The 22140-nt window shown below is 47.1% G+C and overlaps 1 protein-coding gene across 2 annotated transcripts in view; it reads right to left on the bottom strand.

Annotated features, from left to right (window-relative positions):
- Positions 1-10928, bottom strand: part of Stxbp1 (syntaxin binding protein 1) — a 59358-nt gene extending 48430 nt beyond the window's left edge. Inside the window, exon 1 of one of the 2 annotated variants that reach the window (XM_055600000.1) lies at positions 10731-10928. In XM_055600000.1, coding sequence (XP_055455975.1) covers positions 10731-10767 — 37 coding nt within the window. In that variant the 5' untranslated portion in view covers positions 10768-10928. The remainder of the gene's footprint in view (positions 1-10730) is intronic. The other variant, XM_055600002.1, reaches the window with a different exon arrangement.
- Positions 10929-22140: the final 11212 nt, after the last annotated feature.

The raw sequence follows: 22140 nt of genomic DNA, 5'->3' as shown, positions 1-22140 counted from the left end.
TCTCAGATGCCTCCCAGAGCCTGATCTGTGTGACACCATGTTAACACAGCACAAATCCTGCCTGTCCACATACTGTGATGCATCCACACTTCCTCTTCCACAAAACCATGAGCATTGAAGTCAGCACAGACAGCTCTTGACTCCATTATCTCGGAAGCACCAAGAGGAGAACACGCCTCAAATGTCCAGCTACAACACCCTTTCACTGGAGAGTGCAGGCTTGCCACTGAGCTGACTGCAGCTGGCTCAAGGTCACTGAGAATTAAGCTGGAAGGGCCCTTGTTAGATATATCTGCCTCCCTGCTGACTCTCAAGCCTTCTGGCTGTTTCTGGCTGGGCCTATCAGTCAATGTCAGTGTCTCTCTCGTTCATCCACATTTCCCATCCTCTGACTGTCCCCAACAGCTTAGGTCACCTAATGGCCCCCAGCGTGCACCTCCATCATGACTTCTCCCTGACCTCTGATATCCCTGCCACTTCCTCTTAGCACATTCTTGGAGGCAGTGCATAGCTGCCTAGGGAAGCTAATGTTCCCCCAAATCTGTTGTTTCTCTTGCCCTTTCTCTCCCATGGAACAAGAATCTTAGGACTTTCTGCACAGTTCTAAACTAGGACTCGTTTCCAGCCTTCTTGTCTCATCCTTTTCATCCAATGGCCATGCCATAACCCTTCAACACCATAAGACTTCTCCCATCTCACCTCCTTCTCCTCACCTGCTGCTTTCTCAGACCTAGATTGCTAGCCTCCCAAATATTGACACAGCCAGGAAACCACCACAGCCCCTAACTCACTGCCTCCCATCCAATCCACAGAGAACCAGAGTACTTTCTAAGCTATTCTAACCCAACTCCCACTGACTTAAAAATCTTCATAGGCTCTTCAGGGCTTCTGAAAAACAACATAAGATCCAGGGAGATGGCTCAGTGGGCAAAGGAGTGTGCCACCAAGCATGATGACCAAAAGACTAAGGAAATCCAGTACCCCTCCAGCTTTTGTCTTCCCTTCCCCAGCCAAGCTATATTGGGTCCTATAACCGGCCTTTGCTACTTTGTGGGTTTTTGTTCCCATCCTTTTATACCCGCCCCCAGTTCCATCCCATCATACTAGATAGGAGAGAAACAAGGATAGAGGAGAGAGAAGAATGAGGAAAATCCCTGAATCTAATTTCATTCCTTTTGTTTCTTCTTTGACCATGGCTACTAATAAACCTCAACCAACCTCCTTAAACAACCAACAATCCTGCCTCCCAAAGGCCCTCAAATTTATGTACCCTCCAAAAAGTTCCCAGAATTCCCAAACATCACACAATTGTAGAAACTACTGGCAGCTGGCAAAACCAAGCCTCTGCTAGAGCATGAGGAAAATCACAGTTAGCTGCAATAGACAGTCCAAAGCAGCCCCATACCTGAAATTAAAATGCTAACAGCCTTATAATATTTATGTGTTGGGCACACACCTTTAATCCCAGTACTCAGGAGGCAGAAGCAGAAGGATCTCTGTGAGTTTGAAGACAGCCTGGTCTACCGAGTGAGTTCCAGGACAACCAGAGCTACACAGAAAAACCACGTCTCGAAAAATAAATACAATATATTAATATCAACAACAACAATAATAATAATTCTGTGCTTTTTAAAGAAACCAGAATTCGAGAATTCTCACTTTACTGTCCCTCTTTCTTGTTAACTCAGCCAGCTCTTCCTGTGCTCGCCTTACTCAGGCCCCACTGATACCACCTCTGCATGGCTAGCCTTTCCTATCACAGGTCTCTTGTCCTTACTTGTTTCCCATGGTTCCCAACATTACCCAGAGTCCCAGTCAGGGCAGTCACTGCTGTGCTCCCTGGACCCCACAAGAACCGGGCCTAGCGGGCCTCGGGGTATACCTATAATCCCAGCACTGTGGAGGCCAAGGCAGGAGGACCAGTTCCCTCATGTGTTACTGCACTGCTTCTAGCACCAGCAGGCTGTCTAAACCAGGCGAGGTGGCACAGGGCTGTCATCCCAGCGCTCAGGAGGCAGAGGCAGGCGAATCTCTGTGGGTTCGAGGCCAGCCTGGTCTATGAAGCGAGTACAGGACAGCCAAGGCTACACAGAAAAACCCTGTCTCAGAAAAAAACAAAACAACAACAACAACAACAACAAAAAAAAAACAACAAGCAAACAAAAGGCTGTCTATATGGTAGTTGAATGAAAACGGCACTGGGTTCCAGACTCCTTGAAGGCCACCGAGTGAAATACAGGTGTACTTGAAGGCCCTCGAGTTTTCTGACATTTCCAAAGACCACTACAGAAAGACTGGCTTCTGGAGACCAATTTGAACCTGTACCTTCACAACCAGGCTTAAATGAGACTAGTTCACACAGGAGTACTGTAGCATTCACAGAGGCTTGTCATATCAGAACCTATTTCTTGCTTTTTGTAGCAAGTTGTCTGGAGAAGCTGTGACTAAAGCAAAGCCTCCTGAGGGAGAGTTTTCTCAGGTTTCTGTGCACTGTTCAAAGCAATTGGGCTGCTATGACCAGAAACTGGTTGGTTGCTGAGAGGGTAATAATTAATTGACAGTTCCCTGCTTAAGAGAGCCAGGCACAGGAGAAGAGTGTGCCAGCTGTCTATCAAACGGCCAAGATACTTGCCCGTAACAGCTTCGATTACTTGGAGGAAAAAACACTAAAAGATGCTCACAATAAAGATCCATCCCAGAATCAGCATTCCAAGTAGCATTTCACAGTGCTTAACCCCAAGCCAAACATCCCTAGGAAGAGCTGGGTCTGGGTCCTTCTGATCGGCCTCAAAGCTGGTCTTCCTGAGACAAGCTCAGGACCACACTGTACAGATTAGGGCTGCTGAATTGCCAGAGGTAACTATGAAATTTGGCCTGACCAATTCACTAAAGAAAAAAAAAAAAAAACTTCATTAGCTGCCAAACACCTGTTTGTCTCAGAGCTGCTATGTGCCAAAAAAGTCAGAGAGAAACCTTTTCAACCAACAGCCAACACAATAAGTGCTTGTTGGGTACAGGGCAGATGCGAGTGCTCTCCTAACTGATGGAGGCATAAGAATGCGACTTGGGCCTTAACCCACTGCTTAGGGAAATTTTGCCCCAACCTGGATTGTAAATCACATCATTATAGGGTGACAACTAGTTCAAACAAGGAGAACTATATCTGAACATAAACACCAAGAAGCCAGGTGTGGTGGTACACACCTATCCACCCAGCAGTAAGCAGAGGCAGGAGGACTGCTGTGAGTTCCAGGCCAGCCTGAGCTATACAGTGAAACACTGTCTCAAAGTTAAATAAGAAAACAATAATAAATAAAATAAACTGGAAATGAAGATGCAAAGAGATCACTCAAAAGAAATTTTTACATTTTAAATAAATGTCTTAAAAGATATAAAATTACAATTATTATACCAAGAAAGTTGTTTTTAATAAAAATATTCAAAGGAAGAGAAGACAGAGGAATGCCTGAGCATAAGAATTGAGTTTAGCCTGGAACTAATAAAAGGAAGGAAGGAGGAGAGGGAAGGAGGGAAGGAAGAAGGGCAGGATAGAGGAGCAGAGGAGGGAGGCAAACAAGCTTGGTGAGGACTTTATAGAACTGTAGCCCTCAGACACAGAGAGGAAAGGTGAGGCTACGAAGCTGATTTGGATGCTCTTCAGAAAGTCAAATTCTGAGGGCTGGTGAGATGGCTCAGCAGGTAAGGGTGCTTGTCCCCAAGCCTGACGACCTGAGTTAAATCCCCAACCCACATGGTAGAAGGAGAAAACTGAATACCACAAGTTCCCCTTTGAAATAAATGTAAAAAGAAAAAAAAATCCAGTTAAATACTAAGGTACTATACAGCCAAGAAACTGCAGTTACATGTGATACCGAGAATTTGAGGACACACACACACACACACACACAAAATACATGTGACAGTTCTCAATCTATGAACATAGTATATCTATTTATACCTTTTTGGATTCTTTTGTCATGGCTTTATGGTTTTTCAACACACAGATCTGCAAAATGTTGTTAGATTTATACCTAAGCACTTCACTTTTAGGAAGTGGGAAGGCCATACTGGAAAGCTAATCCTGAGCCTTTCCAATGTGAGGTAAGTATCTCAGCACTGAGTGAGTCTCCCAGCTCTATTATCTATTACTCAATATTTTACTTTCTAAAAATTGCTAACTTACGAAAACACAATTAATTATTGTAAATTTATCTTGCATTCTGGGATTCTTTTTATCATGGTGTTTGCTCCCTTATTTGTGAAACAAAAAATCTGGAGAGACACATTGCAGTCTGGCAAGTAGAGTCAGCTAGGAAAAGTTGTTAAAATGTCAAATCTCCTTAAACTGATCTATGGAGTCAACACAATTAAAATAAAAATTCCAGTTTTTAACAGAAATCAACAAGCCGATTCTGACAGGTGTGCAGATACGTGATTGAAGCAAAATGGCTATGAAAAGGAACAAAACGGAAAGAATCATGATGTGGACAGGCTCCTACACTTCCTTTAAAGCTGAGGTGCTAATGGAGATGCTCATAGCTTACCAACAGGACAGAATATCCAAGAGCAGACTCACCCACATACACCCAGATGATGTCAGCAAGGACACAAAGACATTTCAATGGTGCAGAGACAGAGACAACCGGACATTCAAACACAAGAGAAAAAAAAAAAAAAACCCTTGACTACACCTCACATGTTTTATAAAAACTAACTCAAAATGACTCATATCTAAATAAAACACCTCAAATGGAAAAAAAAAATTAGGGAAATCTTTGTGAACTTCAGCTAGACAAAGATTTCTGAGGATCCATAAGAAAAATGTGATAAATGGCACTTCATGAAAATTGAGAACTTCTGCCCTTTGGGAAACATTGAGAATGAAAATGTAAAACCACAGAAATGAGAAGACATTTGAAAATCACATGGCTAATATATATTTGAAGACCCAATAACAGGAAAACAAATATCCTAGTGAAAAATGCAAAGATTTGCCAGGTGGTGGTGGCACATGCTGAGGCTGGCCTGGAAATTTTTATGTCGACCAGGCTGACCTCAAACTCCCAAGTTCTAGCAATAAAGGCATGCACTGCCGTGTCTGGCAAGGACAAATTTTGAGCATCACTGGTTGGAGTAACAAATTATCACTGCCATTTCAGAATTCTGCGTGACAGTTTCTCACAGAGTTAAACATATGCTTACCATACAATCCAGTAACCCTAACCTTAGGCATTCGGGTGACCATATGATACACTCATCTGTATATGCCATGTGGGTATATGCCAGTGAAATGGCCCAGTGGGTAAAGGTGCTTCCCACTAAAGCTGATGACCCTAAGTTCAACTCCTAGGACCCACATGGTGAATGGGGAGAACCAATTTCAGACTTCTCCATGTGTGCCCTGGTATGCATGCGTGTGCGCGTGCACACACACACACTAAAATAAATCAGTGTCATGATTGTTTGTTTAATCTGTGGGTGAACCTTTATTTGTAATTGTCCTGAAACTGGAAATACCTCCAAGGTCCTTTCCCTGAGAACATCCATGTGACATGACAGCAGGCGCTGCAGTCTCACTGTACAGTCCACAGATCTGCTAGGCTGGCTGGCCCCTGTGTTCAGGAATCTGTCTCCTCCAAGCACTCACTCCTAGCAAGGGCTGCAGATGCGTGTGACCACACCGGCGTTTTCACCCAGGGCTGGGGTCCAAACTCAGGCCCTCAAGCTTGTAGAGCAGGCACTTTACCCATTGAGCCGTCTCCCCAGCCGCAGAAATCACTTCTAAAAAGCTGGGTGGGGTGGTGCATGCTTTTGATGCCAACATTCAGGAGACAGAGGCAGGTGGATCTCTCTGACCAGGCCATCCTGGTCTATATAGGCAGTTCCAAGCTAGCCAGGGCTACATAGTGAGCTCTTTCCTTCAAACAAACAAGGGGCTGGAGAGATGGCTCAGAGGTTAAGAGCACTGGCTGTTCTTCCAAAGGTCATGAGTTCAATTCCCAGCAATCACATGGTGGCTCACAACCATCTAAAATAAAATCTGGTGCCCTCTTCTGGCGTGCAGGTGTACATGCAAACACACATTGTATACATAATAAATAAAATCTAACAAACAAACAAACAACAACAACAAAAACAAGAGAGCTGCACTGGGAATAAAGAGTCCAATGGTTGACAGAAGCTGAGAGTAGGAGGATGGCCTATAGGGAACAGTATGAGAAAATCCGTTTATTGAGACAGAATCTTCCAGAGGACCTGCATTTGATTCCTAGCCTGGACATCCAGTGGATCACAACCACCTACAACTCCAGCTCCACAGGATCTCATACACTCTTCAGGATTCCACAGGTACCTACACCTCAGGCACACAAATAAAAATGATCCTTAAAATATGTGTATAATATATGTGTATATATATATATACACATATATATGTATGTGTGTGTATGTATATATATATATATATATATATACACCATTGCCCTGGGTCAGCAAGATGGTTCAGTGGATAAGGGTATTTGCAGCCGGCCCTGAACTGAGTTTGATTACTGGGACCTGAGTGGTAGCTAAAGGGAGGGGCCTGAAAGTCCTCTTACCTCCACATGCTCTGTGGCAACCCCCGCACAAACAAACAAACAAATAATGTAATTTAAAAATTAAGCTGTAGCTCTGAAATGAATAAATGAATACACGAGCCTTTAGATTTGGGGAGATGGTTCGGCTACTTAAGCTTTTACTAGGCAGGCGTGAGGACCTGACTTCGTCCCCAGGAAAGAGCTGGCACGGAGGCACAAGAACCCATAATCCCAGCTGGCACAGGGTCTGAATTTTTCCCATAATTCTAATTACTGCGTCTGTTCTCTTTCTCATTAGCTATTTGTGCAATATTAACTGGGTGTCAGCACCTCCACTACACGCTGAAGACAGACGCAAGAATAAGACCCCCCACTCTCCACCGAAGAAACTTGCTTCAGGAGGCGATGGAAAGCTTCCTGGAGGACTGTCTGCCACCGTAGTGTAACTAAACTAATCCCAATTTGTTGTTGTTTTGGTTTTAGAGTTTGTTGTTTGTTTCTGAGACAGGGTCTCACTAAGTGTCCCTGGCTGGCCTGGAACCCTGCCTCTCCAGTACTGGAATTAAAGGCTACCATGTTTGCTTGGCACAGCCTCATGTTTTATTCAGCTTTCAGCTTTGAAACTCCCATAGTTCCTCACACTCTCTAAACAAATGTCTGTAGAATAAGGAGCTAAGTCAACCCATATCCTCTTCTTTTCTTATACCTACAGCCTGTGGGCTGTCCAGTAAAGCTCAGCTCAGAAGGGACCAGAAGGCTCTGGCTCTAGTACCGCACATGTGCAAGGTTCTAAGTTAAACCAGGGCAGATTGTGCAGGAAGGCAAGGGGTTCAAAATTACATTTATTTTACACTTATTCATATTCTAAATGACATTTGTTCATTTACCAACTGCTAACTATGAACCGTTGCAAGTTTGGGGACCAGACCTATATCAGAGAACTGGTCTGTGACATTCAAATAGCTATAACAGATGTACCCCCCCACCCCTGCCAAACTAACAAACAAACAAACGAAAAATGAACAAGATCACTTTTTACTTATGAAAAATTTGCCAGTGACTGTGGATGGCTAGTTTTATATCAACTTGACACAAGCTAGAGCCTCCAGAGAGGAAGTGGCCTCAATTAAGAAAATGCCTCTGTAAAATGGGGCTGTAGGCAAGCCTGTAGGGCATTTTCTTAATTACGGAGTGAAGCGGGAGGGCCCAGCGCACTGCTGATGGGGCCACCCCTGGGCTGGTGGTCCTAGGCTCTATAAGAAAGCAGGCTGAAGCTGGGTGTGGTGGCACATGCTTGTAATCTGGCACTTGGGAAGGTAGAGGCAGGCAGACCTCTGTGAGTTTGAGGCCAGTCTGGTCTACAGAGTGAGTGAGTCCAGGACAGTCAAGGCTACACAAGGAAACCCTGTCTCCCTGTGTAGCCTTGACTGTATATATATATATATATATATATATATATATATATAAAATAAGAAAAATACTGAGCAAGCCAACCAGTAAGCAGCACCCCTCCACAGCCTCTCATCAGCTCCTGACTCCAGGTGCCTGCCCCGTCCTGACAGCCTTCCACGATAAACCCTTTCCTCCCCATGCTGATTTTGGTAAAGGTGTTTTCATCACAGCTTCAGTAACCCTAACTAAGACAGTGACTACGTGATGTTCATTTAGATCAAGAGGACCAGGCTAAGAAGGTGACATTTAAATTGGTCCATAGTGGGATTTTAAAACACCGCTTCAGCTGAAGATGTAGCTCAGTGGATAGAGTGCCAGCTTAGCATACTAAAGGCCCCACACTGCTTAGACCGAGATGGCGGTGGCACACTCCAGAGGTAGAAGCTGGAAGATCAGTATTTAGATCACCCTAAGCCTCAGCCACCTCCAGGTGCATCTGGGCTACATCAGACTCAGTTCTCAGGACAGCAGAAGAGAAAACGCATCTTCATTTCAGTCTTAGTTTTTTGGAGGAAAAAAAAAAACAAAGTAGAAACCCCACCAAAAATTAGAAGGTAGCACTAAAATAGTATATTCAATGATGTATTTTCCCAAAGCACATGCCTAACTCAATTGTCACAGAAATAGAAGCCTGTTCACACATTCATCAATTTTTTTTAATTGGGTTTATTTTTGTACACCACTGTTTCACTTTGTTTCGAGAGAAATTTTGGCCATATTGCATACTGATTTTTTTTTTTTTTTTGACGCTTACTTCTAGAAGAGGCAAGGCAAGAGGTTTTGGTGACATAATCAAGGGTCTTGGCAAAAGTATGCAAAAACCTCACTTCTGAACTGGATGTGGAGGTGCAGGTTGTAGCCCCAATGTTGGTAGGCTGAGGCAGGAAGATTACCATGAATTTAAAACTAGCCTGCGCTAGGTAGCAAGTACCAGGCTAGCCAGGGCTGCAAAGTGAGCCCTTGTTTTTGTTTTTGTTTTTTTTTTTTTTTAAAGTTTGGTTGGACATGGTGCCTCACACCTATGCGGAGAGGCAGAAGGACTGGGATATATTTAAAGCCAATCTAAGTTAAGCCTCCCGGGCCTGCAGCCTGGACTACAGAAACTGTCTTGGGGGAGGTTCTATAATAGATATTTTATCTTTCAAATGCAATATTCAGATATAACACCTGGAATATGACATTTGACCCCACACCTCTAACCCTTGAGAAAGGTGTGTTGGGTAACTTGTGTGTCTGCAGAAAGCAAGAAAGTTAGTTTTGCTTAAATTGCAAGGAAATGGACGCTAGATTTTTTTTTTTAAAAATAATTAATGAGTAATGATTTCAGCAAGTCATTTAACCGCCTCTTTCCCATGGATTAAAATGAAGACGTTGACATTAGAAAATCCCTATGGATCCTTCCAGCCTTAAACTCTCCTCAGAAAACAGTTGAAATAACCTTTACAGGATGGGTGCTGGGTTTTCTTTTTATAATATCTTCTGATGTACTCTATCAGGGAAGCTTGTACATGGCTAGATTCCACCAAAAGAGTAGTCCCCATATACCAGTCAAAAGAATATGGGGAGACAGTTAGGATCCTCAACAGTTATGCTGCATTTGCTGGGGGGGGGGGACCGGGGGGCGGGGTAAGCAAGCTATCATAGGAGAGGCTCACTGAAAAAGGAAACTGTAAATTTCCACCTCTTCTACAGGGAAAAGCCACTTTCATTTTCTCTTCCTCCACAAGGAGATAGCGAAAGCCACAGCAGCCCTCACGTTTTCATTATAAAGACGTGTCAAAATATTTGAGGAGGCGCTATTTTTCTACCTAGGTCACCCATCTGAACTGGGAACGCCGTTTTTCAAACACCCACAACCCGCTCTCACCGTCCAACATGAAAATAAATGTTAAAAATTAATTAAAATAACGTCTGCTGTGCCTTTCACGCAAACCCGTAAACAAGCCCATCTTCCCCGCAGCGGCGCCTCGGGCCGAGTCGCACGGGCAGGGAGACTGCAGACTGCGGCGCTGGCTGGGGCCACTCCTCCCGCGACGCTCGGAAGCGCTCCCCTTCTCCCTCGGGATTTCGAAGGGTTCGGGACCCCGCCGAGACCCCGCCCTTGAAGTCCGGCCCCGGGAAGGGGAGGCGGAGAGAGCCCTGGGCGCACCGCCAGAGGAGAACCCCGCGTCCCCTCCCCAGCTGGCAGGAGCGGCGCCGGCGGCGCGTGCCCAGCGGCTCCCAGGTGGGTCTCTGCGGCCGGGGACAGCGCCCCGCTCCCGGGAGAGGGAGGCAGGGAGGGAGGAGGACGCAGGCCCGGCTTCGTTCGTCACGATTCACGAGGGAGGGTGGGAAATAGGGAGGGACTCGAGACAGGGGAAAAAGAGAAAAAAAAGGCGCGGGGGGGGGACGGAGAGGGGGGGTGGGGGGGGAGAGGGGGAGAGAAGGGGACGGGGTGACAGGAAGGGGTAGAGATGGCGTGATGGAGGCGAAGGGATGAGGGTGAAAAGGGAAACGGGATGATTAGGAAGGCGGGGTGTGGAGAGGAAGGACGGGGTGGAGGAGCGGGGGCTGAGGAGGCTGAGGAGGTGAGGAGGGCGGAGGTGAAGAGGTGAGTCGGGGAAGCCTGCTACCGCAGGAAGCCGGAGGGGCTTCCCTCCCGGGAGGGCGGCGCCTGGATAGCGGGTTCCGCCGGCCCCGGGGCAGCAGCCCGGCCGCACTTACTCTCTCCGACCACCGCCTTGAGGCCAATGGGGGCCATAGCGTCCTGCGAGTCTCTGGGCTCCGATGCTCCTCCCGCGACACCGTCGCCTCCCCCGGGACGCGCGCCCCGCTCGTCTGCAGCCCGTCGCCCCGCAGCCGCGCTCAGGACCGACTGACGCGCGGACTCGGCGCGGGGGCGCGACTCGGGCCAGAGCGAGGCCGTCAGGCGGCCGGAGCGCGCGGGAGGGGCGGGGCCTCGGGGGCGGGGCCTCGCGCCAGCCGTCACCGTCACCCGCGCGCTCCCACCAATCGTAGCGCGCCCCGGGCGTGAGGCCCGCCCTCCAGGATGCGGATGGGTTCGGGGAGCGCCTTCGCCCTCGCCCGACGCGCGCGCCCGAGGCTCAGGGTCCTAAAATCCGCTCCACCAGTTCTACATCTGCAGCCCAGGCCTCGGGAATCTCCAGAGGGCCAGGTTGTGATGCTCTTTCTGCATTTTGGGATCCTACCATTTCCTCCTGCTAACGAAAGGAACAAAAGGGCAAATTCTTATTAACTGTACTCATTCCCAGCCACAACGTAGGCGTAGGCATACGGTACACTGAAACCATGCCTGTGTCTCTGTGGTCTATCTACCTATCACTGACCCAGCGCTAAGCTCTGTGTCACGCACCTTTCCGGAGTCATTTTACTAAATTCACGCAATAACTAAGCATCGTTCCTAATCTTTGCTTTCAGGTTCAAAAACAAACACCTGAGGCTCCTGCTGGTGTGCTATTTATCTCTCATTCACTAATAAATATTTCCCATTACTAAGTATAAGCTGATATTCTGTACATTGGGCCTGTACCAGAAATGGTATGAATCCAAGTAGCCAAGATCCGAATCTAATTAGAAATACAGAATCAACTCTGGACTCAGCATCTCCTTCTTGGAATCCTCATTACCCAAACGGTCACATTATCTGTTTTTGCTGTGCCATCTTTGTTAATGCTTTTGAAATATAGAACAAGAGTGGGAGATGTTTCTCAGTGGTAACGCCCTTGCTTGTTATGTGCAAGGTCTTGGGTTTGATCCCTGACAGTGAAAAATAAAATGCAACAGGCGTCAAAGAGAAACAAACAAATCCACTTAATTTAAAAATCACAAAGGACAGGGCTGGAGAGATGGTTAAGAGAACTGGCTGCTCTTCCAGAGGTCCTGAGTTCAAGTCTCAGCACCCACATGATGTCTTACAAAATTGTCTTTGACTGGTGCCTCATAGGATCCAATGCCCTCTTCTGGTGTGCAAACGTGCAGACAAAACACCTATATACATAAAATACATACAGAAATAAATATTTTTAAAAAGAAAATACAAAATCATAAAATCCCAGCACTACAGGGACACAGAGAGACAGGAGGATCCCTGATTTCAAGGCCATCCTGGTCTACAAAGCAAGTTTCAGAACAGCCTTGTCTACATAACAAGTTCCAGGACAGGAAGGGCCACAAAACAAAACCCTGTCTTGAAAAACAAACAAGCTGGGCATGATGAATAATGCCTGTAATCCCAGAACTCTGGGAGCAGAGGCAGGTAGGTCTCTGTGAGTTTGAGGCCAGCCTGGTCTACAAGACAGCCAGGGCTACAGAGAAAACCCCTGCCTCAAAACTGAAAAAGAAAGAAAGAAAACAAATAAGAATCACAAAGCCAGGCATAGTGGCACAGACCTTTAATCCCAACACTTGGGAGGCAGAGGCAGGTGAACCTCCATGAGCTCCAGGCCAGCCTGGTCTACACAGTGAATTCCAGAACAGCCAGAGCTATATAAAACCAGTTTTTTAAAAACCAAACAGGAAGAGTCATTGAGATGGCTCAGCGGGTAAAGGCACTTGTCTTGTCTCACAACCTGAGTGTGATCCCCCAAACCCACTTGCTTGTTACATGCAAGGTCTTGGTACAAAGAGCAACCCCCCCCCCCCAAGTTGTTCCCTGGCTCCACACATGCACAGTGACACATTAAATAAATATAATACAACTTTTACAACAGTTCTCTGAAACCAACTCCCTAAAACTGCCTGGCTTCTACGTGAGTGCCATAGCATATATACACACACGCACATCACACTCACATATGCATAATATATGTGCATTATATTAGTTTTATCATAAAGGATATGCATGGTGGCCACCACCTGGAAATCCCAGCATCTGAGAGGCTGAGGCAGGAGACGGATGGTCTGTGAATTTTGGCCAGCCTAAGCTACACGGCAATCTCCTGTCTCCAAACGCTGCAACAAGTGGGCCTACAAACTATGGCTCAGTGGGTAAAGGCATTCCCCAACAAGCCTGATGACCTGAGGTCAAGTCCCGGAGGCCACATAAAGAGAGAGAGCTGACTCCACAAAGCGGTTCTCTCACTACACACCATGACATGCATGACGCACTATTCATACATAATGGTAATACATGAAAGCAAATCACAAAGGGCAGCAGATGTAGGGGTGAGGTCAGAGAGTGATAGGCCAGGAGTGTGAACTGACCTGTGACTGGGACCCTTCCTGCATATCGTTGGGAAATTAAGCGATTAGTTGACAGATCGGGACCCTGAGATTCAGAGAGGCTGCACTGAGTAGTGACCAAGGATTCATTCAACTATTGGGGGAAGAAGTGTGGATTTTTTTTTTTTTTTTTTGAGACAAGATTTCTCTGTGTAGCCTTGGCTTCCCTGGACTCACTTTGTAGACCACGTTGGCCTTGAACTCACAGAGATCCGCCTTTGCTCTCCTAGACTCACTGTGTAGACCAGGCTGGCCTCAAACTAAGAGTTCCTCCTGCCTCTGCCTCCCCAAGTGCTGGGTTTATAGGTATGTACCATGTGCCCAGATATTTTTTTAAAACAAATCTATTTATTTGTTTATTTATCTATTTATTTATTTAGATGGGTCTCACTTGCTTCTGCCTCCTGGGTGCTGGGATTAAAGGTGTTCACCATGCTTGGCTTTATTTATTCTTTTGTGTGTGTGTATGATAATTAGTTTTGTTTGTTTTTTGAGATAGGGTTTCTCTGTGTGGCCCTGGCTGTCCTGAAACTTGCTCTATAGACCAGGCTGGCCTCAAATTCACAGATCTGACTGCCTCTGCCTCCAAAGTGCTAGGATTTAAGGCATGAAACACCACTGTCCCCTATGCCCCCAGCACGTGACAAACTTATTTATTTATTAATTTATCTATCTATCTATCTATCTATCTATCTATCTATCTATTTATTTATTTATTTATTTATTTATTTTGAGACAGGGGCTCAAGTAGCTCAGGCCTTAAACTTGATCTGTAGCTCAGGATGGCCTTCAATCCTTCATCTTCCTGTTACCACCCCCCAGAGGCTGGCATTATAGGCATGCACTGCCATGCTTGATTTATGTTGTACAACCTGAGCTCAGTCCTAGCCCCTGGTAATACAACTCTATAATCTGAATTCTGAACCACCGTTTTAAACTGCACAACAAGAAAAGAAGGGAAAGCCCAGGGAATGATTTTCCAAGATCATGAAGTAAGTTGTGATCTAACCTAAACCATCGTATGTCCTAGTTTGAGACACTAGCACTGTTGTGACAGATAGTGTGATTGTCAATCTGACAGGGTCTGGATGAATAAGGCAAGCCTCCAGGTGTGCCTGTGAGGGATGGTCTTGATTAGGTTAGCCTCTGGGCACACCCGTGGAAGATCTTGTGATTGCGATGTGGCTGCCTTCATTCCCTAGGCTGTGAGCCAAGGGCAAATAATCATTGCTTCCTGCTTCTGACTGTGGGCAGAACATGGCGGCCATCTCCAGCTTCCACCTTTATGCCTACACTGCCATAATGGACTTCCCCTTGAACTGTGAAGCAAAATAAAGCTTCCTTAAATTTACTTTTGTCAGGACATTTTATCACAGCAACAGGAAAAGGAACCTAGACGTCTGGCTTCTACCCTAGTCTGCACCCGAAGAACCTTTTGCTTCCTTCCTAGACAGAAGGTATAATATGTCTTCTCTCCATGTCTCAGTTCTGCCTTGGCTTGCAGAACACTTGGTGGATTCTGGGTACATCTGGAGGAGCTAGTCTGTGTAAGTGCAAGGGAACCCCGGATACAGTTGTGACACCACATGTTCCTTCCTCAACCAGCTGGCATGTGTCGGCAGAGACTCCACAGGAAGATGAAGCAGAAGCTTGAGAAAGCCCTTATTGTTAAGGCGTAGGGGTGTTGAGGGCTCAGCTGCCATTCATCCAGTCATCCGGTCAAGTGGGCCATTAAGGGTTAACTGGGTGCCATCTGCTGCCCAGGCCAAGTGTTGTTAAGTCAGGCATGATTCCTGCCCTTGAGTTGACCAATGGCAAGGGCAGATAGTAGTGAAGGAAAGAGCTGAAATAGGAAAGGTGGCTGTGAAAGTGGGTGACTCAAGGAACAGGCTAGGCTCCAGTCAGGGTGGGCTCCCTGAGCCAAGAAAACGGAAGCAGGAGGAGACGGAGAGCATCTTGTCAGTCACACAGTAGGTGCAAAGACCCTGCTACAGAAAAGAAACTGGCTTCTCCAGAAAAAGAGGCCCCGTTGTGATTACACTGGAGAGCCTGAAGGTCAGGCTGGAAGGCGGAACTCCGGGAGTGGGCCTGCCGCATGCTCAGCGACTTTCAGGTGCTGTGGAACCGCCTCGAAGATCACAGCAAATACGGCAGCTCCTTGTTTTCAGTAGAAAGAGACCAAGGGCTGGAGAGATGGCTCAGACGTTAAGAGCACTGGCTCCTCTTCCTAGAGGTCCTGAGTTCAATTCCCAACAACATGGTGGCTCACAGCCATCTATAATGAGATCTGGTGCCCTCTTCTGGTGTGCAGGCACACATGCAGATAGAACATTGTATACTAAATAAATAACTTTTTTTTTTAAAGAAGAAAAGAATGAGGGACAAAAGAGAGAGAGAGAGATTGTTTTCTGCAGGTGTGTGTACCTGAGATGTTTCCTGTTGATGACTAAAATGGATGCTATTTAAAAAGATAGTTCACAGGGGGAAAGCAGACTGAGAACGCACCAAGGAGCCTGACTTTGGTGGGTGCTGGCTCCTATAATCCCAGCACTTGGAGGTGGAAGCAAAGGGGGGCAGGAGATAAAGAGTTCATGATCCTTTCATCATCCTTGGCTGTGCCGCAAGTGCGAGGGCAGCTTGAACTCACGTGCAATCCTATCAGAAAAATAAAAATCCCTGTCCTGACTTTGAGAGCACGCTGAATGTGGAATCTATCGCCTGGCTGCAGGCATCTGGACATCTCTGAGCCTTGGTTCCTCCATCTGTGAAGCTTCCTGCTCAAGACGGATCTGAGAATCCAGGGCAATGACCAACAGTGTAAAATCTCTCCCAGGCAGACATCACTCACACTATATTTAGAGGGGAAGAGTGTCGAGACAGAGTCTCCTTAGATAACCCAGGCTGGCCTCAGACTAGCGATAATCCTCCTGCCTCGGCCTCTGGGATTATAAATGAGCTGTCTGTATTCTGCATTGGCTGAGAGTTTGAGACAGCACGGAACACTCAGTAATTTTCTTTGGATCCTCACTCCAACCCTATGAGGTCGGTGAATTGGTTATTTTCTCAGGGCCCGCCAAGGTCAAGCCACTTGGCCAAAGTCACAAATTTATCAGTGCGGACCGGTATCTCCACTCTGGATCTGACTTCCTGGTGTTCAGTGGAGAAGTGCAGAGCCCAGGACTCAGCTCAAAGGCCCTAGCGGAAGGAAAGGTTCGGCTCTATGCGCAGCCTGCGGAGGGAGAGTTTCGGCTCTGTGGGCAGCCTGTAATGCGTGTGTCAACAAGAGCCAGATCACCTCTGGAGTTTTTGCCCAGTCAGGTTCACGGTCCATCGCTCCATTTTAGCACCGCGACCAGACCCGGATGATGCGGCAGGCGGCTTAGAGAAGGTCTTGCCTCGCTGGCCAGCAGAGGCGCAGGTGCGCCTACAGTTACGCATGCGTGGCCCGCGGCCTCTGCAGAGCCCTCTGCAGACCTGCAGCTGGCGTGGGAAGAATTTTAGGATTTACGCACGGTCACGTGAAGCGGAGGGGTGGAGGGAGCTGGCCAGGTAAACAGGATGGTGAGAGGAGAAGAGGTTAGGGCCGAGGGCGGTTTACCAGGGAGCTGCCTTGAGGATCGGAGAGTGAGAAACACATTAACAAGAACTAGGAATGGGGTGAGTTAGAGGAGCAAGCTGGTGCAGTGAGGCATCTAGCTCACGCCCTGAGGGCCGAGTGTGGGCCCACTCGGTTGTTTCTCCCACCGCCTGGGGCGTGTGCCCGCCTCCCTCTGCTCCAAAGCTGCGTGCCAGCTGGGTTTTCTGTATCCACCCCACCCTCTCGCTCTGACAGCTGGACCATTACATTCCCCATTCCCTGCGCTGTTTTAGGAAATATTTGTCTTTAAAAAAAAAAATTTGTTTATTCATTCATTCGTGTGTGTGTGTGTGTGTGTGTCCTTAAAGGTGCACTTGTGAAGTTCAGAGGATAGCTTGTGTAAATCCATTTCCTCTTTCACTATGTGACAACAAGGTATCAAACAGGTCAGCATGTGTGGCTGCGAATGCCTTTACCCTACTAAGCCATCCCTCTGGCCCAGGAGCAGTCTCTAAAGTAGTCGCTGGGCTGTTTTGTTTGTTTGTGTTTTTTTGTTTTTTTGTTTTTTAAGATAGGGTTTCTCTGTGTAGCCCTGGCTGTTCTGGAACATGCTCTGTAGACCAGGCTGGCCTTGAAATCAGAGACCTGCCTCTGCCTCCTGAGTGCTGGGATTAAAGGCATGAGCTACCACTTCCAGGCAATATATATATAATTTTTTAAGAAGGAAAAAGTGATTTCTCTACCTTGTCACCCACCCATCCACAGAGAGAAAGAGAGAGCTGGATCTGTAGCACTTGACTCTGAGACCTTACCCTCAAAAAGACAGGCAGATGTGAATGACAAAAAATGTGACCTACCTTGGAGTATATACTTTGCCTGGGGGAACAATCCGCACTCACATCCAGGCAATGATTCCCACAGAGATGGTAGAAGAAATTAGACGACATCTCTGTATGTTTAAATGCTGCAGTAGATGGGTGGAGGACAGGTAGGCAGGGTCTCAAGCTCCCTAGGACTGACCTTAAACTTTCTGTGAAGTAAGGATGAACCTGAACTCTGAAGCTTCCTGCCTTCACATCCCAAGTGCTGGGACTATCATTGTGTGCCTCTACATTCAGGCTTTGTGATGAGATAAAAACAAAACAAAAAAAAAAAAAAAAAAAAAAAAAAAACCAACCAAACATTTAATTATATGTATGTGGATATCTGTCTGTGTATGTGCATGTGGAGTGCAGGGGCCCACAGAGGCTGGAGGCATCAGGCCCCCCCGAATCTGGAGTTACAGGTAAGTGTGAGCCACCTGATAGGTGCTGAGAACCAACTTCAGAGTCCTCTGCAAAACGAGCAGTGGAGCTGGGTAGTGGTGGTGCACTCCTTTGATGCCAGGCAGAAGCAGACGCATGTCTGTAGTTCAAGGCCAGCCTGGTCTACAGAAGCTACACTGAGAAACCCCCTTTTGAAAAAAACAAAAACAAGGCAAAACAAACAAAAAAACCAAAACCAAACAAACGAAAAACCTTGCAACAGAAACATACAAGATTTCCCAGTCCGGTAGCCCTCAAATTCTGATGCCACTTTGGAGCAAACAGGACATATCAGAGAATCGAATTCCTCCTAAGGCTATATTAGATTTGGGGGGTGGGGGAGAGCATTTCCACAACTGTCTGATTAAGCAATCTTTATTTAGACTGACCAAACAGCTGCCATCCCCTAAGTTGGGGTGTCAGAGAGTAGCCCCCCCCACACTGGTTTTTGAGGACCCTTTTATGGGGAAGGGTTAGGTTTGATAGAAAACAGCTGTCAAATTAATTGGCTGTTAGCACCTAGACAGAAGAGTGGGAGAGTCAGGGCTCAAGGCTGCCTGTGGGGTAGATAAGTGTAAGACTACATCAGACGGAAGGGGAGCCATCACAGGTGTCCAGGAGTTTAGCAAGGCCAAGCGCTGAGTAAGTGTATACATCATGGGGTTACAAGTTCAGCATAGGTTGAAAAAACAGTTTGCAGGATACATTAGGTTTAGGAAACAGAAGCTAGTTCTTCAAACTAGTTCTTCAAAGTAGTTCTTCAAAGGTATGGAGACTAAATAACAGTGTATAACACTGTGGCTCCTTAACAGTGACTCCTCTTTTGGGTTTCACAACTACCTGCTTTAAAACTCAGGGAACCGGACCACTTCCTCCCTAAGGAAAAGAGTCACACACAGGAAGAGAAGCTACAGGCGCAGAGGCACCCAACTCACACAATGACCCCTGGTGGACACAACTTTGCACAAGGGTGGGGTGTGGCTGATTCACACCAAAGACCAGGATCTTCACCTGGGGACTGGGGGGGGGGGGGGGTGTGTGTGTGTGTGTGTGTGTGTGTGTAAGGGCCACTTTGCACACAGGAGGACCTCTGTAAGAGAGAAGCTCCGAGGGATACAGACTCCAGCATAGACAGGAAAAGCCCATGGTCCTAAGACAAATCCAGAACAAGGAACAATTCAATAAAAAAACAAAATAAATATAAAGACAGACATTAGAAGCTTTGATGGACTCTACCAGAGAAAGGCTTAAAGCTGTTTTTATCTGGTTTGGAAAAATCAGTTTGGTTTTACACCTTGGGTATCAAAGAACAACTCATGCCTTTTACAAAGATTTAGTTGTGGTTAGGTCTCCAAGAAAGTTTGCATTCCAAGGGAGAAAATTGTTTTGTTCTTCTGTGGGTTTTTGTTCTTGTTGTTGTTTTTAGGTTTTCCAAGACAGGGTTTCTCTGTGTGGCCCTGGCTGTCTTGGAGCTCAATCTGTAGAGGACTGGCCTCAAACTCAGAGATCAGCCTGACTCCCAAGTGCTGGGATTAAAGGTGTGTGCCACCACTGCCCAGCTAAAATAAAATAATGTTTTAAGAGCTCCAGCTGGGGTTTCTATACTTTGTGCCAAGCACTCTGGGATGCCACAGTAAACCAGTGAAAGCATGGTGGAATACTTCAATTTTCAGAAGGAATGTGGTGACCCTAAGAACGGTTTGGCATTAGGCCCTATGACATTCCTCCCTCTGGCCTTATAGCTTGGCAAAACTGGGGGTTTGACAGTTGATTTGAAATCATAAATAAGAATTTTAGAGATCTGAGATTCAGTGTGGGTGGAATGTCAAGGTAGTGTCTTATGGGATGCCAATAATTGACGAGCCTCTGCCCCATCGAGTCAGGGGAGTCATTGAAGGGTTTTTAATTTCTTTATTGCATTTATTTATTTAGTGTTGTGTGTACACATACCTACCAGGCAAACATGCAGAGGTCAGGGAACAACTGAGGAGTTGGTGAGTTGGTTCTCTCCTTCGCTGTATGGGTCCTGAGAATCAAAGTCAGGTCGTCAGGCTTGGTGACGGCTCCTCTACCCACTGAGCCAGCTCACTGGTTCAGGTTTTCGTTTATTTATTTGTTTGTTTGTATTTTTGAGACAGGGTTTCTCTGTGTAGCCCTGGCTGTCCTGGAACTCACTCTGTAGACCAGGCTGGCCTCAAACTCACAGGGATCTACCTGCCTCTGTCTGTAATTAAAGGCGTGCACTAGCACGCCAGGCCTGTAAGGGTAAGATCAGTTAATACTACTAACCCTTTCTTAGTTCCTACCGACATCCCAGCATCCTTCTCTCCTGCCCCCTTCCCACACCCCACCCTTAGCACTGTGTCCTGAAAAGCTCTCAGCTCACCAAGGAAACAAAGCTCTCTCCCGACAACACTAAACACAGGCTGCCTCTCTAACCTCCTGTGAGCTTCCTGCCTCTCCATGCTCCCTCCCTCTCTTTCTCCACCCTTGGACTAGGTATTCCTGTCTCTGCTTTCAACATTCACCCACGCCTGACAGCAGCCCCCTCCTCTCTCACTGCTCACCCCAGAGTCACCCAGCTGGGGATGGGGTTCCACCTACATTGTTTCCTGCCCACAGGCAGGCAGAGGTCTGGGGCCCCTTACCTCTCCGAGAGCAATGACCTGGCTTTGCCTCTGCCTTTTGACTGACGCTGATGAGTTCTTCCTTCTAGAAAGGATTTTCTCCCGTTTGCACAGACCGGAGCCCCAGGCTTCTTGTCCCGGGTGCTCTCTCTCCCAATTCAGAAACAGATGGACTTGGGGGACATTCCTAGGGAAGATGCTCATGGTCAACTACCCCTCCTCCCCTCATATTACACCCTCCTCCCCACTTAGAACCCCTCCTCCCCACCATTGCTTCACTAGAGGTATCGTAGGTGCCTGCCCCTGGGAAAGGAAGCTAGCTTTGGGTCTCTGTCTGGTTGTCCATTACTGGGAGCTTGCTGCCCCGTGTGGCTCTCCATCCTCCTCTGCACAGGGAGCCCCTCCTCCTCTGATGTTGTCCTCTTAATCCCCAAGACTCTCCCTCCCTTCTTTCTAGGCTGTGATATAATTCCCCCTTGAACACATCACAGCCTCGCCCTAGGTCCCCAGAGGAGCTGCTACAGCAGATGTTTAGTTCCCAGAACAGAAATAGCAGTTATTGAACAGAATGGATTCCCAGCAATCTGAAGACATCTGCTTGCTCCATCCCACCCCGGGGCTTGCCGCGCCTTCTGTGCCATCGGCAGAGCCGCCCAGGGGCTGTTTCAGTACATTGCCAGGGTTCACCGAGAGCCTCAGAATACTCCTACAACCTCGACTCCCTGTGCCGAGGCCCCATGGAGGAGGAGGAGGGAAGAAGGATGTCACATGCTGAATCCCAGGTCAGGCCCTATGTGTTTTCTGCACTTGTTTTTATTTATTTTGGTGTGTGTGTGTATGCATGTTGACATATGCATGAGGGATGGGTGTGCCTTTGGAGGCCAGTGATTGATGTCCTGTCTTCCTCAATTATTCTATGCATTATTATTATTATTAGACATAAGTTCTCTCATTGAACCTGGAGCTCACCAAATTAACCAGAAGGGTTGGCCATCAGACACTAGGACTTGTCCTGTCTACCTCCCCACTGCTGGGATTGTAGGCATGGGCCACCAAAAGTGACTTTTCATTCTTTTCCTTTTGAGATAAGGTCTTACTGTGTATCCCTGGCTGGCCTGGAACTCATATGTAGACCAGGGTGGCCTCAAACTCACAGAGATCTATCTGGCTGCCTCTGCCTCCTGAGGACTAAAAGCCTGAGACCCCACGCTCTGTTCTGAACCTAAGGTGGGTGTTGGGAATCCTAACTAAGGCCCTCATACTTAACAACGGACAGAGCCATCCCCCAACCTCTGCTTGTTTATTTACTGTGTATGAGACAGATCTTACTATACTAGCAGGGAGCTCTAGATCCTGCTGCCTCAGCCTCCAGGAGTACTGGGATT

The sequence above is a fragment of the Psammomys obesus genome, unplaced genomic scaffold (assembly GCF_907164565.1).
Source record: "Psammomys obesus unplaced genomic scaffold, mPsaObe1.curated_primary_1811, whole genome shotgun sequence".
Taxonomy (NCBI): domain Eukaryota; kingdom Metazoa; phylum Chordata; class Mammalia; order Rodentia; family Muridae; genus Psammomys; species Psammomys obesus.
Note: the sequence above shows the minus strand (reverse complement) of the source record. Positions and strands in the feature narration are given on the sequence as shown.